The sequence below is a fragment of the Scyliorhinus torazame genome, chromosome 6 (genome assembly GCF_047496885.1).
Source record: "Scyliorhinus torazame isolate Kashiwa2021f chromosome 6, sScyTor2.1, whole genome shotgun sequence".
Lineage (NCBI taxonomy): Eukaryota > Metazoa > Chordata > Chondrichthyes > Carcharhiniformes > Scyliorhinidae > Scyliorhinus > Scyliorhinus torazame.
Genome location: NC_092712.1, coordinates 316,561,077 through 316,588,597, shown reverse-complemented (window position 1 = coordinate 316,588,597; position 27,521 = coordinate 316,561,077). Strand labels below are relative to the sequence as shown.

The following is a 27,521-nucleotide window of genomic DNA, read 5'->3' as shown; positions in this document are numbered from 1 at the left end:
TACACCTGCAGAGGGTCAGTGCACACACAACGGGCTGAATAGCCTCCTTCTGTGCTGTAACCATTCAAGATTCTGTGCTGTGACCATTCCAGATTCTGTGCTGTGACCATTCTAGATTCCGTGCTGTGACCATTCTAGATTCCATGCTGTAACCATTCTAGATTCCTTGCTGTGACCATTCTAGATTCCCTGCTGTGACCATTCTAGATTCCGTGCTGTGACCATTCTAGATTCCGTGCTGTGACCATTCTAGATTCCGTGCTGTGACCATTCTAGATTCCTTGCTGTGACCATTCTAGATTCCGTGCTGTGACCATTCTAGATTCCGTGCTGTGACCATTCTAGATTCCGTGCTGTGACCATTCTAGATTCCGTGCTGTGACCATTCTAGATTCCGTGCTGTAACCATTCTAGATTCCGTGCTGTGACCATTCTAGATTCCATGCTGTGACCATTCTAGATTCCGTGCTGAGACCACTCTAGATTCCTTGCTGTAACCATTCTAGATTCCGTGCTGAGACCACTCTAGATTCTGTGCTGTGACCATTCTAGATTCCGTGCTGTGACCATTCTAGATTCCGTGCTGAGACCACTCTAGATTCCTTGCTGTAACCATTCTAGATTCCTTGCTGTAACCATTCTAGATTCCTTGCTGTAACCATTCTAGATTCCATGCTTTAACCATTCTAGATTCCCTGCTGTAACCATTCTAGATTCTGTGCTGTGACCATTCTAGATTCCGTGCTGTGACCATTCTAGATTCTGTGCTGTAACCATTCTGGATTCCGTGCTGTAACCATTCTAGATTCCGTGCTATAACCATTCTAGATTCTGTGCTGTGACCATTCTAGATTCCGTGCTGTGACCATTCTAGATTCCGTGCTATAACCATTCTAGATTCTGTGCTGTGACCATTCTAGATTCCGTGCTGTGACCATTCTAGATTCTGTGCTGTGACCATTCTAGATTCCGTGCTGTGACCATTCTAGATTCCGTGCTGTGACCATTCTAGATTCCGTGCTGTAGCCATTCTAGATTCCTTGCTGTAACCATTGTAGATTCCGTGCTGTAACCATTCTAGATTCCTTGCTGTAACCATTCTAGATTCCGTGCTTTAACCATTCTAGATTCCGTGCTTTAACCATTCTAGATTCCTTGCTGTAACCAGTCTAGATTCAGGGCCGTAACCATTCTAGCTTCTGTGCTTTAACCATTCTAGATTCCCTGCTGTAACCATTCTAGATTCAGTGCTGTGACCATTCTAGATTCTGTGCTGTGACCATTCTAGATTCTGTGCTGTGACCATTCTAGATTCTGTGCTGTGACCATTCTAGATTCTGTGCTGTGACCATTCTAGATTCTGTGCTGTGACCATTCTAGATTCTGTGATTGCAGAACGTTTTCACATCATTGCAGAAATTTGACAAAAAAACTCAAATCAAAGATAAATCAATGCAAAATGTACCAGTTGTGTAGTAAAATGTAGCTAGGAGGATGCCCCGATTTAGATGGACAGGAATATTGCACCAGAGTAAAGAGGGTGCATTTCCCCAAGTTTTCTTCCAGTTTCCCCGCAACACCAACACCTTTACTGTAACAAAATGTCCAACGGTGCTTTAGCCGAGTGTTATCAGGCAAGATTTAAATCCAAACTACATAGGGAGATATTCCGGAAGGAGAGGCAGGGTGATAGTCGGGATAGAGAGGTAGAGTATAATGTATCTTCAGTGGTATTTATCTTGATGTCTGAGGATTCACCACTGAAGTTACTGCAGACAATAGGAGCTCCCCCTCAGAATTTCCTGCAGCGAGTTAGAACATAGAACATAGAACATAGAAAATACAGCACAGAACAGGCCCTTCGGCCCACGATGTTGTGCCGAACCTTTGTCCTAGATTAATCACAGATTATCATTGAATCTACAGTGCAGAAGGAGGCCATTCGGCCCCCTGAGTCTGCACCAGCTCTTGGAAAGAGCACCCTACCCAAACTCAACACCTCCACCCAACACCAAGGGCAATTTGGACATTAAGGGCAATTTATCATTGGCCAATTCACCTAACCCGCACATCTTTGGACTGTGGGAGGAAACCGGAGCACCCGGAGGAAACCCACGCAGACACGGGGAGGACGTGCAGACTCCACACAGACAATGACCCAAGCCGAAATCGAACCTGGGACCATGGATCTGTGAAGCAATTGTGCTATCCACAATGCTACCGTGCTGCCCTTAAGAACAAATAAATCTACACTATATAATTTTCCGTAATCCATGTACCTATCCAACAGCTGCTTGAAGGTCACTAATGTTTCCGACTCAACTACTTCCACAGGCAGTGCATTCCATGCCCCCACTACTCTCTGGGTAAAGAACCTACCTCTGATATCCCTCCTATATCTTCCACCTTTCACCTTAAATTTATGTCCCCTTGTAATGGTGTGTTCCACCTGGGGAAAAAGTCTCTGACTGTCTACTCTATCTATTCCCCTGATCATCTTATAAACCTCTATCAAGTCGCCCCTCATCCTTCTCCGCTCTAATGAGAAAAGGCCTAGCACCCTCAACCTTTCCTCGTAAGACCTACTCTCCATTCCAGGCAACATCCTGGTAAATCTTCTTTGCACCTTTTCCAGAGCTTCCACATCCTTCCTAAAATGAGGCGACCAGAACTGTACACAGTACTCCAAATGTGGCCTTACCAAAGTTTTGTACAGCTGCATCATCACCTCACTGCTCTTAAATTCAATCCCTCTGTTAATGAACGCGAGCACACCATAGGCCTTCTTCACAGCTCTATCCACTTGAGTGGCAACTTTCAAAGATGTATGAACATAGACCCCAAGGTCTCTCTGCTCCTCCACAATGCCAAGAACTCTACCGTTAACCCTGTATTCCGCATTCATATTTGTCCTTCCAAAATGGACAACCTCACACTTTTCAGGGTTAAACTCCATCTGCCACTTCTCAGCCCAGCTCTGCATCCTATCTATGTCTCTTTGCAGCCGACAACAGCCCTCCTTACTATCCACAACTCCACCAATCTTCGTATCGTCTGCAAATTTACTGACCCACCCTTTAGGTCTCTGTTAATTTGTTGGGGATGGATGAACCATCTCTTTTTGATGCTAAATGTTGGTAATAAGAAGTGTGATGGAAAATTGCGACAGTGCGAAGTGAAGTTTGAGGGTAGGGGTGCACATTTTTAGCAAAACACAATAATGGATAGGTGGGGAAAGGATGGGACAATGCGGATCCATCCTTAATTCGCATTGGTCCATGTCGGCACCTTGCTGTGTTCACTGAGAATTCCGTGTGCCGATGTTGCCCACCTATCCAGTCCTCCAGGCTGGCCAATTCTTTCCGGATGATTCAGCTTCTATCATTTCCAACACCGGACTCTCACCCCTTCTTTCCCAGCGCTGGTATTTTCTCAACTTCAGCTAAGGGTCCACGAGGTGCAGGGATTCTGAATTTCCTGTGGACAAATCCATTGGTTCTTCGCTCTAACCTGCTGATCCCGAGGTCTTTTGGCCCGTGCCACTTTGCAGAAGTTTCCCAACAGCCTGACAGAGTCCAGCTCTCGCATCTGTACAGCGCAATGCTCCACAGCACGACAGGTGCAAGTCACTTTTCCAAGTGAAAGTCAGGGGGCGGCCGGCGCCGTTCACACCTGCTCGCAGCCGGGGGGAACTCTGCGTGCAGGGTCCAGGGAGCGGCCTGTGGGGCGGGGAAAAGCGCTCCTTCATCGGGGGGGTCTTCCGATGGGGTCTGGCCTGCGATCGGGCCCACCAATCGACGGGCTGGCCTCTCCAGCCCCTCTTTTATTACGCGGCCGGCCCCTGAACCCCCACGCCATGTTGCGTCGGGGCCGGCGCGCTGAGGAAGTCCCCCGCGCATGTGGAGGTTGGCGCGGCCAGAATCGGTGGTCCCCGTGCCCGATTCGGGCCGACGTGAAACGCGACGGCGTTCACGACGGCGCGAACACTCTGCCTCCATTTTGGAGAATCCCGCGCCCTAGGTGGGCAGTTCTTTCAGAGAATTAGAATGGTTATTTGAAGATTCTCACACAATTCATGAGACAATCAATGGTGAAGGTGGCCATTCTGCCCATCCCAATTGCTCCATCCTCAAATGTTCTACTGCCCCACCTTTCAGGCACCTCGCCTACACTGCTCTTCCTTGAAGACCTGTGTCTGAGAATCATACAATATTACAGCACTGAAGGAGGGCATTCAATGCGATCTGCCTGTGCTGCCTCTTTCAAAGAGCAGTCGCACTCAGTCCCACGCTCCAGTTTATTGTCGGTTCCTCATCCTCGTACCCCTCTCTAGCTTCCTTTTAAAATTCTTCCAGGAATCAGCTCCCGTCAACTCTTCTGGTCGAGCATTCAAGATGCTGGTAACTATATGAAAGCATTTCTCTTCATCCAGTTAGTCCCACTCCCTCTTTCCCCATCTCCCCGCAATTTCTTTATCTTCTTCAAGTATTAACCCTTTTCTCTTTGACAACTACAATTGAATCTGCATCCACCATTCTGTCAGACAGCGAATTCCAAATTTTAACCATTTGTTTCATTACACAAAATAACATAAATGTTCTCTGGTTCCTTAGCCAATCACCTTAAATCTTGTTGTGGACCCATCAACCTTTTTTAAAAAAAAAAGGTTTCCTTGGATTTACTCCCGTCTGAACCTTTCAGGATTTCAAACACACCTGTCAAATCTCTCCTCAGCCTTCTCTGTTCCAAAATAAACAATCCCGGCTTTCCAGGTCTTTCGGAGTAACTGTAATCCCTCATCCCAGAAAACATTCCGGCAAATCTGTTCCGTACCCTCTCGGAAACCTCTACACCGTTCCTGGAGTGGGCCCAGAATTGGCCACAATGCTCCAGTTGGAGGTGAACTAGTGTTTTATATGGAGTCAGCATGACCTCCTTGTCATGATATGCAGACATGCAGATAATGATATACAGACAGGCACAGAGCTAACGAACACAGAGAACAGGACATGACCAATGAACAGGCAGGACACTCGGGGGTGGTATCTCACTATAAAAGGCACGAGGCACTCACACTCCGCCTCTTTCCACTGATGAACATCTACAGAGTGAGTCAGGGTGTATGTACAGTATCACACCTCCAGCACGTGGCTAAGAGCTAGTCTGGTTCAGTCAGACAGAGTAACCACACTTAGGTTAGCAGAGAGTCGAACTCATAGAGAACTGTGCTAACTGTGCTATTGGTTCAATAAATCAGATTCAACTAACTTCAAGGTCTGGTGTATCTTTTTGTTAAAGCTGCATCCAGTTGCAGCCTGTGTTATCCCAGGGTATATAACACAACACTCCTGGCTTTAGTACTCGGATTCCATTCGCAATAAATAAAGCAACATATGGTAGGTACCATTTCCCGCACTTGCGATATTTTGCATCCGTGAGCCGAGGCAGTGCGGAGAGGTGAGAGGTCAACTTACTGTGGATCGCCAGCATAGCTGAGCTGAGCGGGACGTATGCCGAAGTGAACGATAATTGGGAAGGTGATGACCTCCGGGTTAAACTGCTCCCGGTCCAACTGATCAATACGAACAGAACTGGGCTTCTGCAAGGAAATAGAAAAGTTTCAGAATTATACAGTCATCCAAACACACTTCTGTAAATATCAAGGACGGGTCAAGTTGACTGATCTTTACGGTGAATTCAAATGGCCTTTTCGATAAGTGACCAAATAAGACATAAATATTTGATAATCACTTATCGGTTTTATCCATCCACCTGTCAAAAGAAAATATGCTTGAATTGTTTGGAAGCAAAATGCCATAAAACTGATCAAATAGCAAACCAGATTAAAAAATCCTTCTAAAACCACTGATTCCAGGCTTTGCTTTTTCCACAAACACAACGGACAGGATTCTCTGTTTGGTAGATGCGGCGTTGATGCCGCGGCTGAATTACGCGTGGGTCGCGTTCCCGTTGGGGGCACTCTTCGGTAAGTGAGACAGGACATGGTAATGAGCCAGCATTCTGCCGGTGTGAATTCCAAGCAATTCCGGGCCTAGCGGGCGGTGTAACTCCTGGGGCTTGAGTTGGCAATGAACAACCTGGCAGCTGGAACCGGTTTTAAACGCTCCACTCACCACACACTCATTGCAGCCACCAAGATGGTTCAGTGAAGACCTGCCCCCGAGGTCGGGAGTCCGAAGTGGACCCACAGCTCCAGGCCAGTGAGGATAGGAAGGGGAACCCTCTTCCCCAGGGTGGCAGTGAGGATAGGAAGGGGAACCCTCTTCCCCAGGGTGGGCCGCAGACTCAAGCCTGCCGTCCTGAACAGCAACTGGGGGGGGGGGGGTGGCAGAGGCAGTCAGCACTGCCAGTCTCACCAGGAGAAGACAGCTGGTGATCTGGAGGGGAGGGGGGTCACTAGTGAGGCTTCTGCCCTGAGCGGGGCAGAGAACCAGGGAGGGTTCCAAAGGTCACAGTGCAGGTGTCCTCCAGTTGGGGTAAGCTCTGCTGATCCCCCACTTCCTCTGCCGTGGGACAGCACGTCTGAATGCTAACACCGGGTGGGCCCAAAATTGAGCTTGGCCACACCCATCCCCTTGATGATACAGCTGTGGTATGAGGGTGTCCAGAGGCACACAGGCAGCATTCAGCAGTGTGAGCAGCCAGGAGCCTGCCAGAAGCACCAAAGGGGTGTGTTTAAACCACAGACTGCAGCAATGGTGGTCTGATCCAGGCCTCCCCGATCCTGAGGGGCGCACCCCGAATCCACAACTGGGCACCAAATCGCTCCCTGCGACTGCCCCCAGCCCGGGAAGCCCCCCCCCCCCCCCAGCCCGGGAAACCCCCCCCCCCCCAGCAAGCCAGAGAATTTTCAAAGGTTTTTTTGCCGTATTATTAGCGTCCGGCTCCCCCTCGGCAGCCATGCCACCCAGCAGGTTTGTAAACACTTGTAGTAACTCCTGCCTCCCAGACGACTGCCTGAACGGGGCGGAGCATTGTGGAAAGGCGGAGCATGAAGTGTCCAAGCCGCTAATCACATTTAAATGCATGTAAATGCCGGTTTGCATGGTCCCGCCGGCGCAGGGCGCAATTTTGCCAGGCGCCCGATTCTCCACCCGATCGCGATTCTCGTTCCCGTCGTGGCGAGGCCAAGAATCCAGTCCTACATCTGGGTCATGGCGTCCTTTGGGTTTCGAGCTTCCCATCAGTGAGAACAGTTTCCCCCTCTATACCCTGTCCTGACTCTGCATCACCCTGAACACCTCCTCCATCAAATATCCTCTGATAATTCTCTTCTGTTGGGAGAAAAAGCCCAGTTTCCCAAAACTACCCTGGTAACTGGAGTCGCTCCTCCCTGGAACCACTCTGCTAAATCCTTTCCGTACTCTGTCTAATGCTTTTGCCTCAGGTGGAGGCAACACTCTGGTCGAGGCTGCCCCATTGTTTGACAAGGTTCAGCACTTTGCAGTCTGTGCCTCAGTTTAGAAGGTCCATGATCTCAACCTGCCCCCGTCACCTTCAATGCTTTGTGAACATACGCTCCCATTCCCTCTGCTCCTCAGCCCACGAGAGAATTGCACCTTTTTTTAAAAATAAACATTGCCTCTCCAGATCTGAAGTGAGACACCTGCGTTCAACATGTCCCAAGAAATAGTCCTTGCAAATAGCTTTTCATTATCAAACAGATTTCTTCAAAAAAATCGTTACCCAATTGATTTGCCTCTGAAAGTAAATTGAGTCTTTAGCACAAGAACAGGCCCAACCAACCCATGCCAGTATTTATGGCCTCCCAGCCATCTTTACCCAATCCCATCGATATCTCCTTCTAATCCATTCCTCTTAACTGATTTAATGGCTTCCCCTTTAACGCCTCAAAACTGTTAACTATTCCTTGTGGTAGCGAGCTCCACATTCTAACCATTCTCTGAATAAAAGGTTTCTCCCGAATTCCCCACTCGGAATGTGCGCAGAATTAATTGTGTTTCTAATGAACTGGAGAGCTCGAAGGATTTGTGACGTTTAATGTCCAGTAGATTCCAGACTTGCTATTAATTTGGAAACACCACTGGCAAGTCCCACGAGCCAGGTTATCAAGCCTCTTACACATATGAATTAGGAGGAGGAGTCCATTCGGGCCCTCGAGTCTGCTCGGCCATTCTGTAACGTCACGGCTGATCGGATTGTGGCCACAATTAGACCCCCGCACCCCCACCCCATCCCCTCCGTTGTTAATGAAGAATCTATCTACTTCTGCGTTAAGAACATTCAATGACCCAGCCTCCACCATTCTCTGGGAGAGAGAGAGAGTTCCAAAGACCCCACAGAGAAACAAAATCCATCTCAAATGAGAGACCCCTTAATTTTAAACTGTGCCCCCTATTCCAGTCTCTCCCACAAGGGGAAAGATCTTTATAATAATAATAATCTTCATTGTCACAAGTGGGCTTACATTAACACGGCAGTGAAGTTACTGTGAAAAGCCCCTAGTCGCCACACTCCGGCGCCTGTTCGGGTACACAAGAGGGAGAATTCAGAATGGCCAATTCACCTAACAGCACATCTTTCAGGACTTGTGGGAGGAAACCGGAGCACCCGGAGGAACCCCACGCAGACATGGGGAGAACGTGCAGACTCCGCACAGACAGTGACCCAAGCCGGGAATCGAACCTGGGGCCCTGGCGCTGTGAAGCAACATCTTTTCAGCGCCCACCGTGTCACCTCTCCTCAATAAGATTATCTCTCAATCTTCTAAACGCCAATGGATACAGACACAGTCTGTCCAACCTGCATCCCAGGTATCGGTCGAGTGAACCTTCTCTGAACTACTCCTAATGCAACTGCAGCCTTTCTGGTCTGAGACGATTGTGATTGAAGCTGAAACAAGGGGAAGCGTGCTTAGGCAGCGGTGTACATGCACTGGGCCTCTCCAACAACTGGAATATTGTATGGGTAGTGCAGATTAGCCACCTCAAAGGCACTACCACTGCAAAATGAGCAAGGCGAGGGACATTTTGCAGCTCACCTGTCTATGTGGATTGCTGGGCTGCATGTCAAGGGCAGAACAACACCTGGCTAAGAGATTTTTAAGAGTAAAGCATTTTGGCTGTAACATCTGACAGCCCCCGCAAGCTGCAGGTCTGGCATTTACTCCCAAGGTCTTAATTGTTTGCATCTTGCCACCATATACTACAAACAAAAGCCAAAATTGAACTGGCCACATTATGCAGCGCTGTCACACTTTTAAGCTATAAAAACTAGATACTTCATTGGAATATTTTCAAGTCATAATGTTCAAAGATTTGCTGTGTTCCAGCTCTGCTGTAATATTGGCTCTCTGTTCCTTGTTGCTGCTTCAGTGAGGTCTCCCACCTGCGTTCCTGTCTTCTAATTTAATTAGCTTCTTAACGCATTATGTTGGGTTTGTCAAATTATGAAGAATTTTGCAACACAGAAACAAGAAAATTCGGCCCAGCTGATCTCCGCGTCTGCTTGAGTTCCACATCGCACCCTATCAATCTATCCTTTGATTCCTCTCACTCTCATGTACCTATCCCAGCTTTAGTAAACATTTCCGCCTTCGTGCTGGTGTGTTACAGATCACTCAAAAGTCCGGGTTGCTGTGACAATGGTAGATTATTGATTTATTCCTGGTTTTAGGTGCTAATTGAATGCATAGCTAAGAGTGAAATGATTAAAGATGTCTTTGAGTGTGAGAATACGGTCATTGCTTTAGATAAAGAAAAACTATCAAACTTTTGTGCCATGTCTGTAGAAATTCAAAACATTAAAACATTGCTTCATGAAAAGTTGCACAAAAGCCCATTGTAATGCTTAAAATGTATCGACTGCCAAGGTTAATGCAAGCCCCTTATCTTTGTTGGAATGGCATACATGGCGGGTGCACGTAGACATTTAATTAATTTGACGGGCATTAGTGAATTTTAAGTAATGACCAACGCTTGGATAACAAATCATGTTTGAAGTGATGGACAGTTGTTTGAATAAATCAGAAAGCCTCAGCTGAGAATTAGAACCAATGAGAGTAAATAAGGGGTTAGACCATAGATATGAATTGCCTTAAAAGTATGACCTCGTTGGCGAGGTTACGATCTTGAATTCCTACCTTCCTGAATCATCTATTTCTTATACTTTTCTTATGCTTTTATGCTCAATGCTTTTCGCTATGTTCTGACCAGGTTATGTATTATTTAACCTAAGTTTTGATTCAGTTCTATGCAAGTGTACTAAAGTGAATATTTAGCAATAAATTTGTATTTTTGGACACCTCCAATCAACCGGACTGATGACACTTATTTTGAAGATACACAAGAGATCCTACAGGCAACGTGCCCATTGCATTCTGGAGCTACGGGTAATGATGTTCAAGGCTCCATCTTTCTTTCCATCCGATGGTTGGCCAGGAATTTCTCCCGCTCTTATCGCCTTCCACTGACAAATGGTTGGCAGGACTTTCAGGTTGGCAACATGCTTGCCAGCTCCATAACGTCACCTTAATTCCAGCTGTGTCCTGTCCCCAAGCCAACCTTCGGCACTTTGATCAGTTTTTAAGTCGCGTTAGTTTCAATCTGCTTTTGGCCCAGCCGCCAACAACAATTATACACTGCCTCTAATGTAAAGAAATATCCAGGTGCTTCCCACTGATGGAATCAAAAATGTCTGCCCAACCACGAAAGGAGATACTGGATTGGATTTGTTTATTGTCCCGTGTACCGAGGTACAGTGAAAAGTATTTTTCTGCGAGCAGCTCAACAGATCATTAAGTACATGAAAAGAAAAGGAAATAAAAGAAAATACATAATAGGGAAACACAAGGTACACAATGTAACTAGATAACACTGGCATCGGGTGAAGCATACAGGTGTGTAGTGTTAAGAGGTCAGTACATAAGAGGGTCATTTAGGAGTCTGGTAACAGGGGGGAAGAAGCAGTTTTTGAGTCTGTTCGTGCGTGTTCTCAGACTTGTGTATCTCCTGCCCGATGGAAGAAGTTGGAAGAGTGAGTAAGCCGGGTGGGAGGGGTCTTTGATTATGCTGCCCGCTTTCCCCAGGCAGCTGGAGGTGTAGATGGAGTCAATGGATGGGAGGCAGGTTCGTGAGATGGACTGGGCGGTGTTCATGACTCTCTGAAGTTTCTTGCGGTCTTGGGCCGAGCAGTTGCCATACCAGGCTGTGATGCAGCCCGATAGGATGCTTTCTATGGTGCATCTGTAAAAGTTGGGAAGAGTAATGTGGACACGCTGAATTTCCTTAGTTTCCTGAGGAAGTATAGGCGCTGTTGTGCTTTCTTGGTGGTAGCGTCGACGTGGGTGGACCAGGACAGATTTTTGGAGATGTGTACTCCTAAGAATTTGAAACTGCTAACCATCTCCACCTCGGCCCCGTTGATGCTGAAGTCAATGACTGTCTCTTTAGTTTTGCTGGCATTGAGGGAGAGATTGTTCTCACTGCACCACTCCACTAGGTTCTCAATCTCCCACCTGTATTCTGACTCGTCGTTATTCGAGATCCGACCCACTATGGTCGTATCGTCAGCAAACTTGTAGATGGAGTTGGAACCAAGTTTTGCCACGCAGTCGTGTGTGTACAGAGAGTAGAGTAGGGGGCTAAGTACGCAGCCTTGCGGGGCCCCGGTATTGAGGACTATTATGGAGGAGGTGTTGTTGTTTATTCTTACTGATTGTGGGGACACCAAAACTTGCTGGGTGGGGACACCAAAAACATTGGTCAACAAGGAGGATCTTAGGGAATATCTTCAAGGGAGAAGAGGGAATGATTGAGGGAGGGAAGTCCAAAGCCCCAGGCCTGGGTGACTAACCAATGATGGAGTGAGAGGAGGGAGAGCGAAGAGGTGCAAGAAGTCAGAGAAACCGAGAGCTCTGGGGATGGGAAGGGAAACCATGAGAGCTTTGAAATTGAATAAAACAATCCGAAACATCACACGTTACCATAATAAGCAACCCCCGGTAGATACAGAGTGGAACTTAACATCAGCACTCAAATACATTTTTACAAGTTCCATGTTTATGATCTTTTGTTGCATAATTATTCTTTGGCTGTCTTCATTCTATAGTCAGACTACACAGAGATGTAGCAGTTAATGGACTTTGAATATATATTGCTCCACATAACTTGTCAATAATAATGGAAGAAGAATGGTAATGGAATTTCAAAATTCCTTCTTACTAAAGCTGTTCAATCTTTGCTTATCTTTTGTGAACAATTACTCAGACTTGAAGGACGTCATGAATATCTAAATTGTAGTGAATATTAGGAAGAATTTTGAATGGCCGATCATAAACAGTTGCTTCATTACCTTGCACACGTTTGGTTAGAAACACAGCAGAAGTTAAAGCACAAAGGTGTTCATTGGATCTCCCCGTGTTTCTCCAATTCAGCAATCTTCAGCTTTCCCAATTTTAATGGCTTCAGCCATTGGAGGCCTTGCTTTCAGCTGCTGAGATCCGAGCCTCTGGCGTTCCCTCCCTAAACCCATTTATATCTCCGGCTACTTCCAACTCAGCCTCCCCCTCCCCCTCCCTCTCCCTCTCCTTCCTGTTCCCTCTCCTTCCCGCTCCCTTTCCTTCCCGCTCCCTTTCCTTCCCGCTCCCTCCCCCTCTAGGCACCTGAAGAACTATCACTTCTTCAAACCATTTATCCTGATGTCACCTTATGTGGCTCAATGTCATATTTTGTTTTATAAAACTCCTGTGAAACACTTTAGGATATTTTACAATGCTGTGGGCGTTATACAAGTGCAAGGTTTCTCATTTTGTACATAGGAAACTCTCTCTTGGTGGAAATCATGGTGGCTGAGCCCATGGAACGTCGGGAAAGCCCAGGTATCAGGCTTCTAGCAATGGGAAACCCCCGTCAAATAAGTCGGAGGCAGGAAAAGGGCCAATGTGAGAAACCGGTTGTGGTGGTTTGTCAATTCGGCTCATTCAGGAGCCAATTCACGGTGCTGAGGACCCGGGTTCGATCTCGGCCCTGGGTCACTGTCCGCGTGGAGTTTGCACATTATCCCAGTGTCTGCGTGGGTCTCACCCCCACAACCCAAAAAGATGTGCAGGGTAGGTGGATTGGCTACGACAAATTTCCCCCTTAATTGAACATAAAAATTAAAGGGTGGCATGGTGGTTAGCGCTGCTGCCTCACGGGTTTGATTCCCAGCTTGGGTGACTGTCTGTGTGGAGTTTGCACTTCCTCGCCGTGTGTGCGTGGGTTTCCTCCGGGTGCTCCAGTTTCCTCCCACAGTCCAAAGATGCACAGATTAAGTGGATTGGCAATGCTAAATTGCCCTTTAGTGTCCAAAAGGTCAGGTAGGGTTATTGGGTTATGGGGATGGGGTGGTGGTGTGGGCTTAAGTAGAGTGCTCTTTCCAAGGGCCGGTGCAGACTCAATAGGCCGAATGGCTTCCTTCTTCACAATGGTCTGAGCCAATCGGCGTTTACTGGTGGTTCAGGTATTTAGTGGGAGGTGCACAGCTTTTCCGTGCCTCCAGAAGGCCACCCAGCAGCCCCTGTTGGCTTTGCCTGTGCTCTATCAGGGGCAGTCCCTGTTGTCAGGCTCAGGTAGGTGGATCCACTGAAGGCTTCTGGGAGTATTACTGGCAGCAGCCGGTATTCCCAGTGGCACTGCCGGAAACAAAGAGTCCGGCAGCTCCTTGTGGGAAGGTTTGCCAGTCCTAAGTCCTGGGGAAGGCCCAATGCTGGCAGGTCCTTCCATGGGTCTGGCCATCTCCATGGAAGTGACACAGGGTTACCACCTGCTCTCCAACCAGTGGAGGAGACCCTCATGGGGTCTCACAGCCTCCATGTTTGATACCAGATTTTTTCCACCTCCAAGTTTATTTAATCTACAACAAAGCGTTCAGAGTTAGAGAGACAATTGCAGTAACTAGATTTAAAGTGGGACAGCAGACTTCATAGGTAAAGCAAACGCCTGTTGTCATTTTAAGAAGAGTCTGGGAATCGAGAGTTAAAGCAATTGTCGGCAATTTGCGCAGCAGCCAAGACAAAAAAATCCCAAAGGAGTTGGTGCGAACTCTTGGGCTGGATTCGCTGTTAAAAGTGGAGCGGAAGCTTTGCTTAGCAGTGTCATTTTGAAAACCTGATCTGTATTTCGGAATGAGGAAAAACATTATTGTGAGTTAACGTTTTAAAGCATGTTTTTGAGAGTGGAGTTTGGCAGCTCTCATGTGACAATCATCTGGGGGGAATCTGAGGACATTCACAGGCACTAACCTGGGGTTCAAAGTGGAGAGCCTATTCGACCACAGTTATCTTTTGTGTTTAAAAGGGACTTTGTGTGTTAATGAGACCACTGTAGCTTAAGATGTACTTTATAATCCGTGTTATTCCTTAAACCTGTGTGTACTTGTTAAGCTAGGGGGGAAGTAAAGGAGTATTGTATCATAATCCAACTTGTCACGTTTAATAAATGTTCCTCCATGCTTTATTTTAAAAAGTCACAGGGCAGGATTCTCCGCTGTCGGGATTCTCCGTTGCGCCGGCAGCCGGGGGATTTCCCGACGGTGTGGGGCTGCCCACAATGAGAAACCCCACTGGCCGGCTGGCGAGACGGAGAATCCCGGGGGCGCGCTGCCCCAGGGTCTTTTGGCCAGGATTCCATTATGGGATCTTCCCATCCAGTTAAAATGTCAATTGGGATTGTAGCAAATGTCACAATCAATATTCCAGGCCTCTAGGTCACGAGGCCAGTAACAGAACCATGATGCTACTATACCAGGAGGAGCAATTGCTCACCAGAACAAAAAAACACTCTTACTGTTGAAGTCATTGACCCATTCATTAGCAAACACTTTACTGCAATTGTACATCTTCCTGTCTGAGAGCACATTAAATTCTGCTTGCCTGTGTGTTAATACGTACCATGCCAGGGTGAGTCACAATCATGCCTTTGCATTCTTCAGCATATTTCTGCCATTCCAATTCCTCCCACTGCAGCATGTTCGCAATCTCCTCCTCAGGTACCAGAGGTTTACTGCTGCGTAATAGGTAAAGCAGCACCTGATGCATTGAAAGAACTTCTTTTCCACTATCTGAGAACAGAAAACATAATGGAACTCAGAGGGGAGGTCACAGTAGGACCATAACCCACTGTGGCAGCGCGGTAGCATAGTGGTTAGCACTATGGCTTCACAGCTCCAGGGTCCCGGGTTCGATCCCCGGCTTGGGTCACTGTCTGTGCGGAGTCTGCACGTTCTCCCCGTGTCCGCGGGGTTTCCTCCGGGCGCTCCGGTTTCCTCCCACAGTCCAAAGATGTGCAGGTTAGGTGGATTGGCCATGTTAAATTGCCCTTAGGTTAGATGGGGTTGCTGAGTTACAGGGATAAGGTGGAGGTGTGGGCTTAAGTAGGGTGCTCTTTCCATGAGCAGGTGCAGACTTGATGGCCTCCTGCACTGTAAATTCTATTCTATAACGAACCCTGCAATCATTTGTTCACGCGTTGGCATTTTTGTCCAAACCATATTTGGAGTTTCAGGAATTCAGTGATAACCTGCTTCCAGGTATCAGCGCCCAAATCATCTTTCTCAACTCAGAGGGAGCGATCCTTTCTGTTTTGGTTTAGCAGCCGGACACATTTAGAGATTGGTTAGCAAAATGTAGCTGGGGAGAAACTGTTCCCACTTATGAAAGAATCAAGGGAGAGGGAGCACAGATTTGGAGACAGGACAGAATACCAACATTGTCAATTTGTACGCTATTAATTAGTGCGCACTGAGGGCCCAAGCAGGAGTGACGATATAATCACATGGGGGCAGAGGGGGCAGAATCCCTATGGCCAATACGGAGGCCTGAATTGAAAATTACTGGGAAGGCACTGAACCTGTGTGAATGAGGCAGGAATTGCCAAATAAGATGGTAAAGAAGGCAGCTGAGAGACACTTGCATGCCGCTGAAAGCTATCAAATACGCCCCTGGGATAAGTGAGTGGCGAGTGGGCGGCGGGGGGGGGGGGATTCATGGGCAGTCAGATCGTCAGATTTGTAGCTGCATTCCACAGGAGGGAAGAAGGGATTCAGAGTCACAGACTGGGGGGGCATGGATTAGAAGGGATGGGGCTGAGGGTGCAGGCTGAGGGCCACAGATTGTCACTGCGAATCCAGAGGCGGCAGCAGCAAGAGAAAGGGCTGAAATAAAACCCGTGGCGGCCACGCACTTTTGGACACACGAGGGGTGGAGGAACAGTGCCGGGGAGACGCCTGCAGACACCAGGGACACAATTATAGAAGAGACAAGAGTGGAAAAGGAGGCCGCTATCACATCACTGGACATGCCTCGTGCCTTACTTCCCTTAACTGGCCGTTAGCACCTTTCTATTCATCCCAGAATCCCTACGGCCTCCTGGACAATGGGCGTGACCCGCCGCCACCCGAATTAAGTTCCACTCTATATTTCATCAAAATATAGCGAGGGATTTGACAGCAACGGGGCGCGTGCTTTACTCAACCATTTATTCATCACGACTAGATTTGCTTTTCGAAAGAGACTCAATGGGCCGAATGGCCTCAGTCCGTTCTATGAAAGCAGAACAATACAACACAGGAACAAGCCCTTCGGCCCTCCAAGCCTATGCCGGTCATAAACCACCCTTGGCCAAAACCCTAAAGAACAAAGAACACAACTCCTTACTCACCCGGTATCGATCTGACAAAGCGGGGCAGGAAATGAAACCTCGGGCAGGACAGAGTACCATTTTCAAATACAGGACCTAGGACAGAGCATAATATATTTTCGATACATGTACACATGCAGGAACCTGCGCACTCACTCCAATTCTCCATGGGACTGTACAAACATGCAGCTTTAAAGTGAGGTAGGGGTTAGAGAGCTGGGAATAATTGGATTAGCGAACACGAAATGTAATTCAGATCTCCTTTTTAGGCTTTACGTTCTGTCCTAATTTTGCTAATTTCCAATTATAAATTCTGAAGCCACCAGTATTGGCATTTTCCTGTGTTAACATGTCACACTGACATGGGGCCATTCCTGCCATCACGTGTCCTGGCTCTAACCCAGGAAGGTTCAAATATTGAATGTAAAAACAGTAAATTCCGCGATTGTTTCAATTTACGGCTTAGGGCTCATCAAACCACGCAGAAAACTGAACGTTTTAATCGAGGTTCATCGGTTATAATCAAGCAGTCGGGCTGTACTAGCTCAGCTTTATCAGAGGACCAAAATACTGCGGATGCAGGAAATCGGAAATAAAAACAGAAAGGGCAGGAAAAACTCAGCAGGTATGGCAGCATCTGTGGAGAGAGGGAAAGAAAGTTTTATTTTGTTTTGTTTTTTTAAATTTAGTGTACCCAATTCATTTTTTCCAATTAAGGGGCAATTTAGCGTGGCCAATTCACCGAACATGCACACCTTTGGGTTGTGGGGGCGAAACCCACGCAGACACGGGGAGAATGTGCAAACTCCACACGGACAGTGACCCAGAGCCGGGATCGAACCTGGGACCTCGGCGCCCTGAGGCAGCAATGCTAACCACTGCGCCACCCTGCTGCCCGCGAGAAACAGAGTTGATATTTCAAATCCGTATGACTTTTGGAACTTCTGAGGAAAGCGACATAACGTTTCGAGTTTAATATGACGCTTCGTCAGAAATTCAAAAAGTCATACGGACTTGAAACATTGACTCTTTCTCCCTCCGCAGATGCTGGCAGACCTGCTGAGATTTTCCAGCATTTTCTGTTTTAGCTTCATATCGCATTTTAAAATAATTTCTCGTGCCTGATGTTTTATTTGCTGGTCTGGTGTTTCTGAAAATGTTGGTGATGGTTCCATTAACCATGGCATCGGTGGTTTGTGATCCCTGCCTAACTTTTAAGAAAGATCACTAATGATAATCCTGACTGCAGTCAGACCCCAGGAACCGTCAGCTGTTTTGCATCTTGCACACATATATCAGCAATTGCATCTTTGGTACTTTTTACTGACGGACATAGGTAGTCAAGGAGATTGGGCCAAACTTTGGCAGATGGAGTTTAATGAAGATAAGTGTGAGGTTATTCATTTTGGCCGAAAAAATAGAAAGGCAAATTATCTAAATGAAATGAAATGAAATGAAAATCGCTTATTGTCACGAGTAGGCTCCAATGAAGTTACTGTGAAAAGCCCCTAGTCGCCACATTCCGGCGCCTGTTCGGGGAGAATGGAAAGCAGATTCAAGATGCGTCTGGGCAGAGGGATCTGGTGCCTTTGTTCATGAATCGCAGAAGCTCGGTGTGCAGGTACAGCATGTAATAAGAAAGGCAAATGTAATGTTAGCGTTAATTTCAAAAGGACTGGAGCATAAAAGTAGAGAAGTGTTGTTGCAATTGTATAGCGTGTTGTGAGACCACATCTGGGGTAGTGTGTCCAGTTTTGCTCTCCTTATTTGAGGAAGGATGTGGTGGCATTGGAGGCAGTTCAGAGGAGGGTCACCAGATTGATTCCGGGGATGAAAGGGTTGACGTATGAGGAGAGATTAAACAGTTTGGGCTCATACTCGCAGGAGTTTAGAAGGATGAGAGGGGATCGGATCGATGGGTATAAAATATTAAATGGGATTGATAAAGTAAACATAGACCAAATGTTCCCCCTTGTGGGGCAATCTAGAAGAGAGGTCACAGATATAGGCTGAGAGGCGGCAGATTTAGAACTGTGTTGAGGAGCAACTACTTCTCGCAGAGGGTGGTGAATTTGTGGAACTCGCTGCCCCAAAGTGCAGTGGAATCTGAGTCATTAAATTGTTTCAAGGAGATAGATATATTTCTGATTTTAAAAACCAGGTTAAAGGGATATGGGGAACAGGTGGGGAGGTGGATTTGAGACCAGGAAGAGATCAGCCATGATCTGATTTAATGGCAGAGCAGCTCAAAGGGCTGAATTGCCGACTTTTGCCCCCAATTCCTTTGTTTCTCAAAATACCTTAGGTGTGAATTTGGCCCTTCTATATCCCATTCTCCCTCGTGTGCTTATTTAGCTTCACTGAAAATTCATCGACACTGCTAACCTCAACGATTCCGTTTGGTAGCAGTTCCACATTCTAATTACTCACTTGAGTAAAGCAGTTTCTCCTGAATTTTTTATTGGATTTATTTTATTTTTAAAATGAGTATGCAATTATTTTTTTTACAATTAAGGGACAATTTAGCATGGCCAATCCACTTATCCTGCACATCTTTGGGTTGTGGGGGTGAGACCCATACAAACACAGGGAGAATGCGCAAACTCCACACGGGCAGTGACCCAGGGCCGGGGTCGAACCTGGGTCCTCAGCACCGTGAGGCAGCAGTGCTAACCACTGCACCACCGTGCTGTCCTACCCTATTGGATTTATGAGTGGCATTGGTACATTTATGGTCCAGTTCTGGTTTAGCCCACAAGTGTAAATGTTTACTCTAGGTCTGCCCTATCAAGGACATTAGAACACAAACAATAGGAGGAATAGGCCATTCAGCCCATCCAACCTGCTCTGGCAGTCATGATCATGGCTGATCGGATTGTGGCCGTAACACCACTTTACTGCCTGTCCCTCATAACCACCTTGTAGATCAAAATTCTGTTAACTGTTAAGCTATCCCAAAATCTTAAAGCTGGGAGGATAGAGGTGATGTTTTATTTTAAATATTTTAGGGGAATATTGTGTTATTCTGTAAACAAGGCGGGGTGTTTGTGTATTTTTGTGCAAATTATTTAATGAAGCTGGGGAAAGATTAATGGAGACAGCTTGTCTGGGAGGGTTGAGAGAAGGGACAGAGGTGCTAAATATATGCATTTGTAATATGAAGCTATGGTGAGTGGAATTATAAGTAAATAGGTTGAGTTGAGAAATTTGCATTAGGAGATAGATATGGACTTTGTTTTTGCTTTGCAGTTGTTAAATTTCAAAGTGGAGTAAAAGGCTTTTACAGCTTGCAATGGTTTCATAAGTAAAGAAGGGAATATTATTACATTTTATTTGACCTGAAAGAGGTAATATAAAAACCTTTCGTGTTTTTCCTATCTTGGGAAAGGTGAAGTTCAAAGAGGTGCTGAGGACAATGGAATCAAAGATGAAAGGGAAAAAGGATATTTAAGAAAGATGTTGAGCAGAGGTGTGTTAGCTGTGTAGGGAAGACCTCCTAGGAACAGTCCTGTGCTGAGAAAAGGTGCGAAGTTTGAATCAGCCATCCAGTTAAGCCAGAAGAGATTTAAATACAGAAAGCAGTTGTGTTTCTGAATATTCTTGAATTTCCAAAACAGAGTGGGAGTGAGTGAGAGGTCGCATGGTATACTTTTACTAAGGTGATAGCAGTGTTGCCTCGGTAAAATTATTGGATTTTTATAGTTAGAAATCGGTGAGGGGAATGTTGCCAAGAAGGAATTTACTTAAGTATTCTGACCAAGTGGTATTTGGGAGGTGGTGGGGGGGGGGGGGGGTTGTAAGAGTGTTTTAAATGAGTAACTTTAATCTTTTGTGCTTACTTTTTTTCCCTCTTGTTAATAAATCTTTTAATTTTGATAAATCCTCAAAGTGTTACTGGAAGTCTGTATTTCTGAGATGAGTAGGCTTCTCTTCATTTTCAGAATACAAGGGCGAAGATCAGTGAGAAATGTTTCCCTCTGGGGTTTGGTTTCCTCAGCAAATAACATTGGCAGCTGTTGTCGTTGACAAAACACTCCAACAAATCCCCCCTCAGCCTTCTCTTTTCTAGAAAAATAGAACGTCAGCCTTATTCAGTTTTTCCTGATATGTAAAACCGCTCCGATCCGATACCGGAGGGCGGCACGGTGACAGAGTGGTTAGCACGGCTGTCTCACAGCGCCAGGGGCCCGGGTTCAATTCCGGCCTTGGGTGAAGTTTTCACGTTCTCCCCGTGTCTTTCCTCCGGTTGCTCCGGTTTCCACCCACAGATGCCTAGGTTAGGGGGATTGGCCATGCTGAGTTGCACCTTGGTATCCAAGGATGTGCAGGTTAGATAGGGTTATGGGGATAGGGCGGCGGAGTGGGCCTGGGTAGGGTGCTCTCGTCCCTTCCATTCACCAAGGAGATAGGAGAGATCTATCCTCAGTCAGACAAAAGACATTTTATGCAATTTACATTCATTCATTAATTGAAATGACTTTGAACAGGCACCAACACCGAAACCCTGACCAGTCAGAATCTAGGTTTCTTAGTAATGAACATATACAGATAACCAAAAGGCTGCACCCCATCCTTTTGACTTGAAAATTGACATTTTGAGTGTCACGTTACCGTGAATATTCCAGTCGTAAAGCTCCAAAATATCCTTGAATAAGAACGAGGCAAACATTTCTAATCCTTTCACACAGAAATTCTGAAATCAAAGCGAAACACAAAATCCCAGGTCTGTGAAAGGCTGATAGCAAGTAAAAAGAATTGCAAAGCACACGGTCTGCATTTTATTCTTGTTCTATTCTGATCGTTCATTCTTTACATTTCGTCAAACTATATAAAACTCCAAATTCCAAAAGGCTAAACAACACTGATGTAAAAATGTATAAGCAGCGTCCCATCGAGTACAAGATATGAAGGAGGATCACGGATAAGAGCGCTGTTGTTCCTACAGATTTACGTAGTGACCGAAATGTGGCCATTCGGCCCATCAAATATGTGCACGCTGAAACAAAGCTATCCCCTCTTTCCAATTCTCGGTCCGGAGCCCTGTATCTTAACAGTGCCTCAAATGCGCCTCCGACTAATTTTACAATTTTGACGAGGATTTCTGCCTTTTGCCCCTTTTATCCAATCAGTTCCAGACGTTCATCACAGCAACTAAAAAACTCAAGCTCCCTTCTAATAATTACATTAAATCTATGCCGGCTGGTTTGTGACCCTTCTGCCCAGGGCAACAAGCCCCTCCTATTGACTCTCTCTAGACGATTCATAATGGTATCCACCTCAATTAAATATATCCTCAGCCTCTACTCTTCCTCGGATTTGAAATACAGCAACGTTTTTCAAATCACCACAAACTCCTGACTTTTAAAAAACGTGAAGATCCGTTCCATGCTGCTAATTTTTTTAATTGAAGGATGTCAATCAGTACTTGCCTCCGGCATCATTTCCTCAATGAAATGAATGGTGTAGTCAATATTAAAACGGATGACCCGACACAAAGGAATCTGCAAAAGTAAAGACACTTTATGTAATAATAATAATAATAATCTTTTATTAGTGTCACAAGTAGGCTTACATTGAAGTTACTGTGAAAAGTCCCTAGTCGCCACAATCCGGCCCCTGTTCGGGTACACAGAGGAAGAATTTAGAATGTCCAATTCACCTAACAAGCACGTCTTTCGGGACTTGTGGGAGGAAATCTGAGCACCCGGAGGAAACCCACGCAGACACGGGGAGACTCCGCACGGACAGACAGTGACCCAAACCAGGAATCAAACCCGGGTCCCTGGCGCTGGGAAGCAACACCGTGCTAACCACTGTGCTACCGTGCGTATTACTACGCCTAACAAATTTTGTATTCCTATACATAGAAAATGTCACTTTTGCTTTGTAAAGACTGTAGAATTAATGCATGAAAGTTTAAAGCTTCATGATGACGGCTTACAAAGTAAGAAATTGTGTTTTTGAACCCCACCAGTTAATCGCAAGAGGCCCAGCATTCAAATTCGTCATAACCTCAGGGCAATTAAGCGGGATGTGCGATAACAAGAGCACACAGCACAGTACAATCAACACCCACCGTTCACGAGAGTTCCGTTCCCCCCGAATTTTCGCAAAGTGTGAAATCGTGAATGGCGAACCTGCACATGCGCACTGCGGGCTTTGTGGGAACGACTTGGGAAAGGGGAAAGACCAAAGTTTTTAAATCGCAGACGAGTGAAGTTTTGGGGCCACAAACTGCGGTTACGTGCACGACTATATTAACGCGGGCAAACAAATTCACGAGGGGGTGGGGAAGAGGGTCACGAGCGACAGCAATCGACTGTACTATGCAAGCTGTTATTACAAGTACCAGAGCGATGAATAGAAAACTTACATTTCTGCGTCATCTTTAGCGAATCGAAAACATCCCAAAACACTTGACAAGTCAGTGAAGTGCGATTGAAGTGCAGTCACCATTGTAATGTAAGAAAGGCTGCAGCCAAACAATGCACAGCAAGCTCCCGCAAACAACAATGAGGCAATGGCCAGATAATCGACGTGTGTGATGTTTATTAAAGGATAAAGGATCAGGGGATAACTCCCCACCTCTTTCTTGCTTTAAATAATGCCGGGGGATTTTTACATCCAACTTACAAAATTCTTACAGGGTGTGACAGGGTGGATCTAGACAAGATGGCCACCCTGGCTGCTGAGTTTAAAACCAGGGGACGTAATCTCAGGGTAAGGGGCAGACCATGTACGACAGACGAGGAGCAATTTCTTCACTCAGGAGGGTGGTGAACCTTTGGAATTCTCTGCCGCAGAGAGCTGGGGAAGCTCCACCATTGAGCACCAAGACAGAAATCCATAGGTTTCTGGAGACCAATGACATCAACGGATACGGAGATAGTGTGGGAAAGTGGCAGGGAGGTAGATGATCAGCTGCGACATGATTAAAAGGGGAGCGGACCCAGATGGCTGTATGGCCATGATCCAAGTGTGAGGGACAGGGGCACAGGTCAGTGATGGCGGGGAGGGGGTCATGGGGGTAGCGATCACAGGGGGGGCCAGCACCCAGGGCATGGTTGGTTTTCAGCACTCACTCCACCATCCTTGTGCTGTGCCTCACGGTCAGATAAAGAAGTACGCCCCCTCCCTGTCACCGGAGCCACACATCAGGATTTGCTTATTGTACTCCCTTGCATGCTCACTGAGGGGCAAAACCAGTGGCAACGGAATGAGATTCTTTTGTCAGCATTAATTACCAATTTCAGGGCCTTAACTGAAGGTGTGGTGGGAAGATCTATCCACAGGTCTTCACACGATGGACTTAATCCATGTAAAGACTATCTCTTGATCATTTGGTGAATACAGAGTTATAACTGTTCTCAGTGGCGAATTTAAACCTGATGTTTTTTTAAGTCTTATGGATGTTAAAAGGAAAGTAAGGATTACTTAGTGTTGTATTCTTTGGGGGTTGTATTTGAATTAATGGTTGCTAAGATGTTTGCTGTATGTTTTAAAAAGGTTAACTTGAGTTCATAGAATAAACATTAAGTTTTGCTTCAAAAAATACTTTTCCATTTCTGCTGTACCACACCTGTAGAGTGGGCCGTGTGCTCCCCATACCACAATCTATTAAAAGTTGTGGGTCAGGTGAACTCCATGATACACTTTGGGGTTGTCGAAACTCTGGCCCATAACATTACACACAAGACAAAGGTGAAAATACCAACACCTTGGGGGGGACAAAAATCTTACACAGTCACATCAACAATAACAACAAACATAGGTACTCCAAGTGGATCCAGAGGGTATTGAGAGTGCGGAGTCAGAAATGAAACAGGAGGCCATTCGACCGATCTGGTATCCGACAGCTCTTTGGTCAAACTATCCAATCATTCCCACTCTCCAGCTCGCACCCCACGACCCTGCAACTCATTTTTCTCCTTCAAGTGTTTATCGAATTCTCTTTTGAAAGTTACAACTGAATCAGCTTCCAGTGCCCTTTCAGGCAGCGCCTTCCACATCACAACCACTCTCTGTGTTAAAGAAAAATGGCACCAGATTTACTTTTGTTTCAGGGCTTGTATTATTATTCAATGTGCCAAAGTTTCAGAATAACAGTAAGTTTGAATTTTCGATAGGATGCAAGCTCCCTGCAGTGTGAGAAAACGATGTTCAAGTGGATGGTCAGCCAGAATCACATGGAGTGGCTGAGCAGGCTCAAAATCGCCTAATCCTCATTATTAGAAGATGTAAATGCACCTAATATATAATAAGATCTTTGTACTCACATTATTCAGCGGAGTGTGAGAAAACAGGGAAAACCCTTCGAAGATATACTCGTGGTCATCGTACTCTATCACCGTCGGTCGGTCAGTCTGAAAGAAAATGTAGCCGTTAGTTTAGAGCTGAAATATACCTTCATCACAAGTCTTTAACTGAACGATTTACACGTTGTTCTTCCATAGCGGATAACACAGCACTTACCAAAAAGTTAGTGGGTGGGGAAACTGTAATCCTGTAGTGGAATAATGTTCCCGCGTTGTTAGTGATCGGGCGACAAGCATCATTTGCCTAGAATGAAGCATTTCAAAGCAGGTTATAGCACGCAGCTTCCCAACATTGTCAAGACAGCAAGGTACCTAAACGCCTAGCAGCCAATTTGCATCTACTAACAGTACAGGCATAATTCGACCCTTGTTATCAAGCGATTTCCTTGGATTAAGCACAGATTAAAACTCCTTTATGGTTCAATTTAACACTGAGGATGTATCCAAAACTTCCCAGATTCAAATGACTCCTTGTAAGACATCAGGGACCCGATCCATCTCGTCGGCTCAGGGCTCCTCCAGTTGCATGTTGGCGCTATGAAAAGAAACGATTCCGAAATTCTGCAGGAATAAGAAGTTTAAGCCTTTTATTTCAGGCTGTGCTGTGTGTTTGAGCAGCAATGCACTGCAGGGCAATGTAGCATCATCGCAAGCGCCAAGCCTCTCCTGCCCGGTTCATACGGTGGATAGGACAGGGCGAAAGGTCGCTTTATCCACTTGCAGAGGATGGTGGCTGGGCTACACCTGCGTTCTTTCTTTCTTTTATTCCAGCATCGCAAGGGTCTAGGATTCATACAACACTTTTCACGTCCTCAGGGTATCACAAAGTGCTCGACAGCCAGATGCCTTCGATGTGTAGATACTGCTCCGTGCTGCAGGAAACGTGGCAGTTTGTGCTCAGAAAGCTCCCATACACGAAAATGTGGTCATAGAATCTTACAGCACAGATGGGATCCGCTTTGAAGAGCAGTCGTACTGAGCCCCACATTCCCCGTTTTGTGTTTTTAACGCTCTCCTCACAGAACTGTCCAACTCCCATTTGAATTGGTCACGGAATCAGCTCCCGCCCCCTTTCCGGATCCGGGAAAACTCTCTGACGTTGAGCGGATAATCAGTTTTAGTGATGGCGAATGAATGTCGGACGTGCAAGAAGCTGCCTCACGAGGATCGTTGTACGGCACGGGAGGAAAATAAATAATTTCATGCCAGAAACAAAAAAAAAGGATTTACTTTTTTGTTCAGATAAAATGGAGAATGCGTCAGGCCCTGTGGTGGCTTTGCAGTGAGTGTTTTATTCAGACAGGAACAGTACATTGTGTAATGTACATTCGGCTCAGTATTCTGGTGCAGTGGAAGGAGCATCGTAAACTTGTGGTGCAGATCTCAGGACTGTCAATATCAGCGAGCAGAAGTTGGAAGTCAATCACCCACAGAACTTTTATACTTCAGCTGCAGGGTTTATAGTGATGAGAATAAAACAATAACAACTTCCATTTTATAGCATCCCACAAACGAGTTATCAATAAGGGTATTGACACAGACGCACCGAAGGAGTTACGAGGACAGGTGAACGGAAACCTGGTCCCCGGGGTCGGCTCTGAGGAGAGTCCAATAGGAGGCAAGACTGTGAAAAGGTTGAGGAATGAAATTTCATAGCTGAGAGCCAAAGGTGGCTCACAGCACGGCAACTAATGATGGAGCAATTAAAATCAGGGCTGTTCAAGTCGCCCAAATTGGAAGAGTGCAGGTATCTCAGGTGGGCCTTGGGACTGGAGGAGATTACAGGGATAGGGAGCGGGGCAAAGCTATGGCGGGATCTGAAAACAAAGGGTGAGAATTTTAATACTGAGGTGCTGTCAGACCAAGGGACTGTGCAGGTCAGTGGGGCAAGGGGTGATGGGTTACCCGGGACTGGGTGCAAAGGGCAACAGAATTTTGAAGGATGACAACTTTACAGAGGGTGGCGTTTGGAAGACCAGCAAGGAGTGCATTGGGATCGCAAATTCTCATGCTAACAAAGGCGAGGGTCGGGGTTTCAGTTCCAGGTGAGCCGAGACAGGGTTGGAGAAGTAGTCAGTCCTGCTAAGGGGCATCTTGACAAATATATGAATAGGATGGGAATAGAAGGATACGGACCCAGGAAGTGTAGAAGATTGTAGTTTAGTCGGGCAGTATGGTCGGCACGGGCTTGGAGGGCCGAAGGGCCTGTTCCTGTGCTGTACATTTCTTTGTTCTTTGTACTGATGGAGCGGTTATGCAGTCAGAAGCTCATCATGGGAGATCAAACACAGCACCAAGGTGGTGAACAGTCTTGCCCAGCGTCAGAGAGCTGCCAGGGAGAGGAGTGAAAACTAGGTTTCTGTTCCGGTCTTCTGCAACTACCTCCAGATATGGGTCTGTCTTGCAGAAACATGCAAAGTTCTCTTTACTCCAGCATTCTTACCTCTTCACCGGGGTATATACTGTGTCTGATCCCAGTTCGTTTCGCCTTGGCACTGCACTTACACAATGGGCCATCATTCATCTAGGAATATAGAGATTAAAAAAT

At 46.3% G+C, this 27,521-nt stretch overlaps 1 protein-coding gene and 1 long non-coding RNA gene across 4 annotated transcripts in view; one reads left to right on the top strand and one right to left on the bottom strand.

Moving 5' to 3' along the window:
• drosha (drosha ribonuclease III) overlaps positions 1-27,521 on the bottom strand; it is a 190,389-nt gene that overhangs the window by 145,885 nt on the left and 16,983 nt on the right. For all 3 annotated transcript variants that reach the window (XR_011947910.1, XM_072510131.1, XM_072510132.1), the window contains exons 7-14: positions 27,417-27,497; positions 25,131-25,217; positions 24,935-25,021; positions 22,088-22,159; positions 21,270-21,351; positions 16,680-16,754; positions 14,912-15,081; positions 5,475-5,599 (exon numbers count right to left, since the gene is read on the bottom strand). Coding sequence is in view for 2 of the 3 variants with exons in the window: in XM_072510131.1 (XP_072366232.1) it covers positions 5,475-5,599; positions 14,912-15,081; positions 16,680-16,754; positions 21,270-21,351; positions 22,088-22,159; positions 24,935-25,021; positions 25,131-25,217; positions 27,417-27,497 (779 nt within the window). In the remaining variant the exon portion in view is untranslated. The remainder of the gene's footprint in view (positions 1-5,474; positions 5,600-14,911; positions 15,082-16,679; positions 16,755-21,269; positions 21,352-22,087; positions 22,160-24,934; positions 25,022-25,130; positions 25,218-27,416; positions 27,498-27,521) is intronic.
• The window catches only part of LOC140425626 (uncharacterized), a 46,110-nt gene that overhangs the window by 12,304 nt on the left and 6,285 nt on the right, over positions 1-27,521 (top strand). The gene's annotated exons all lie outside the window — the stretch shown is intronic.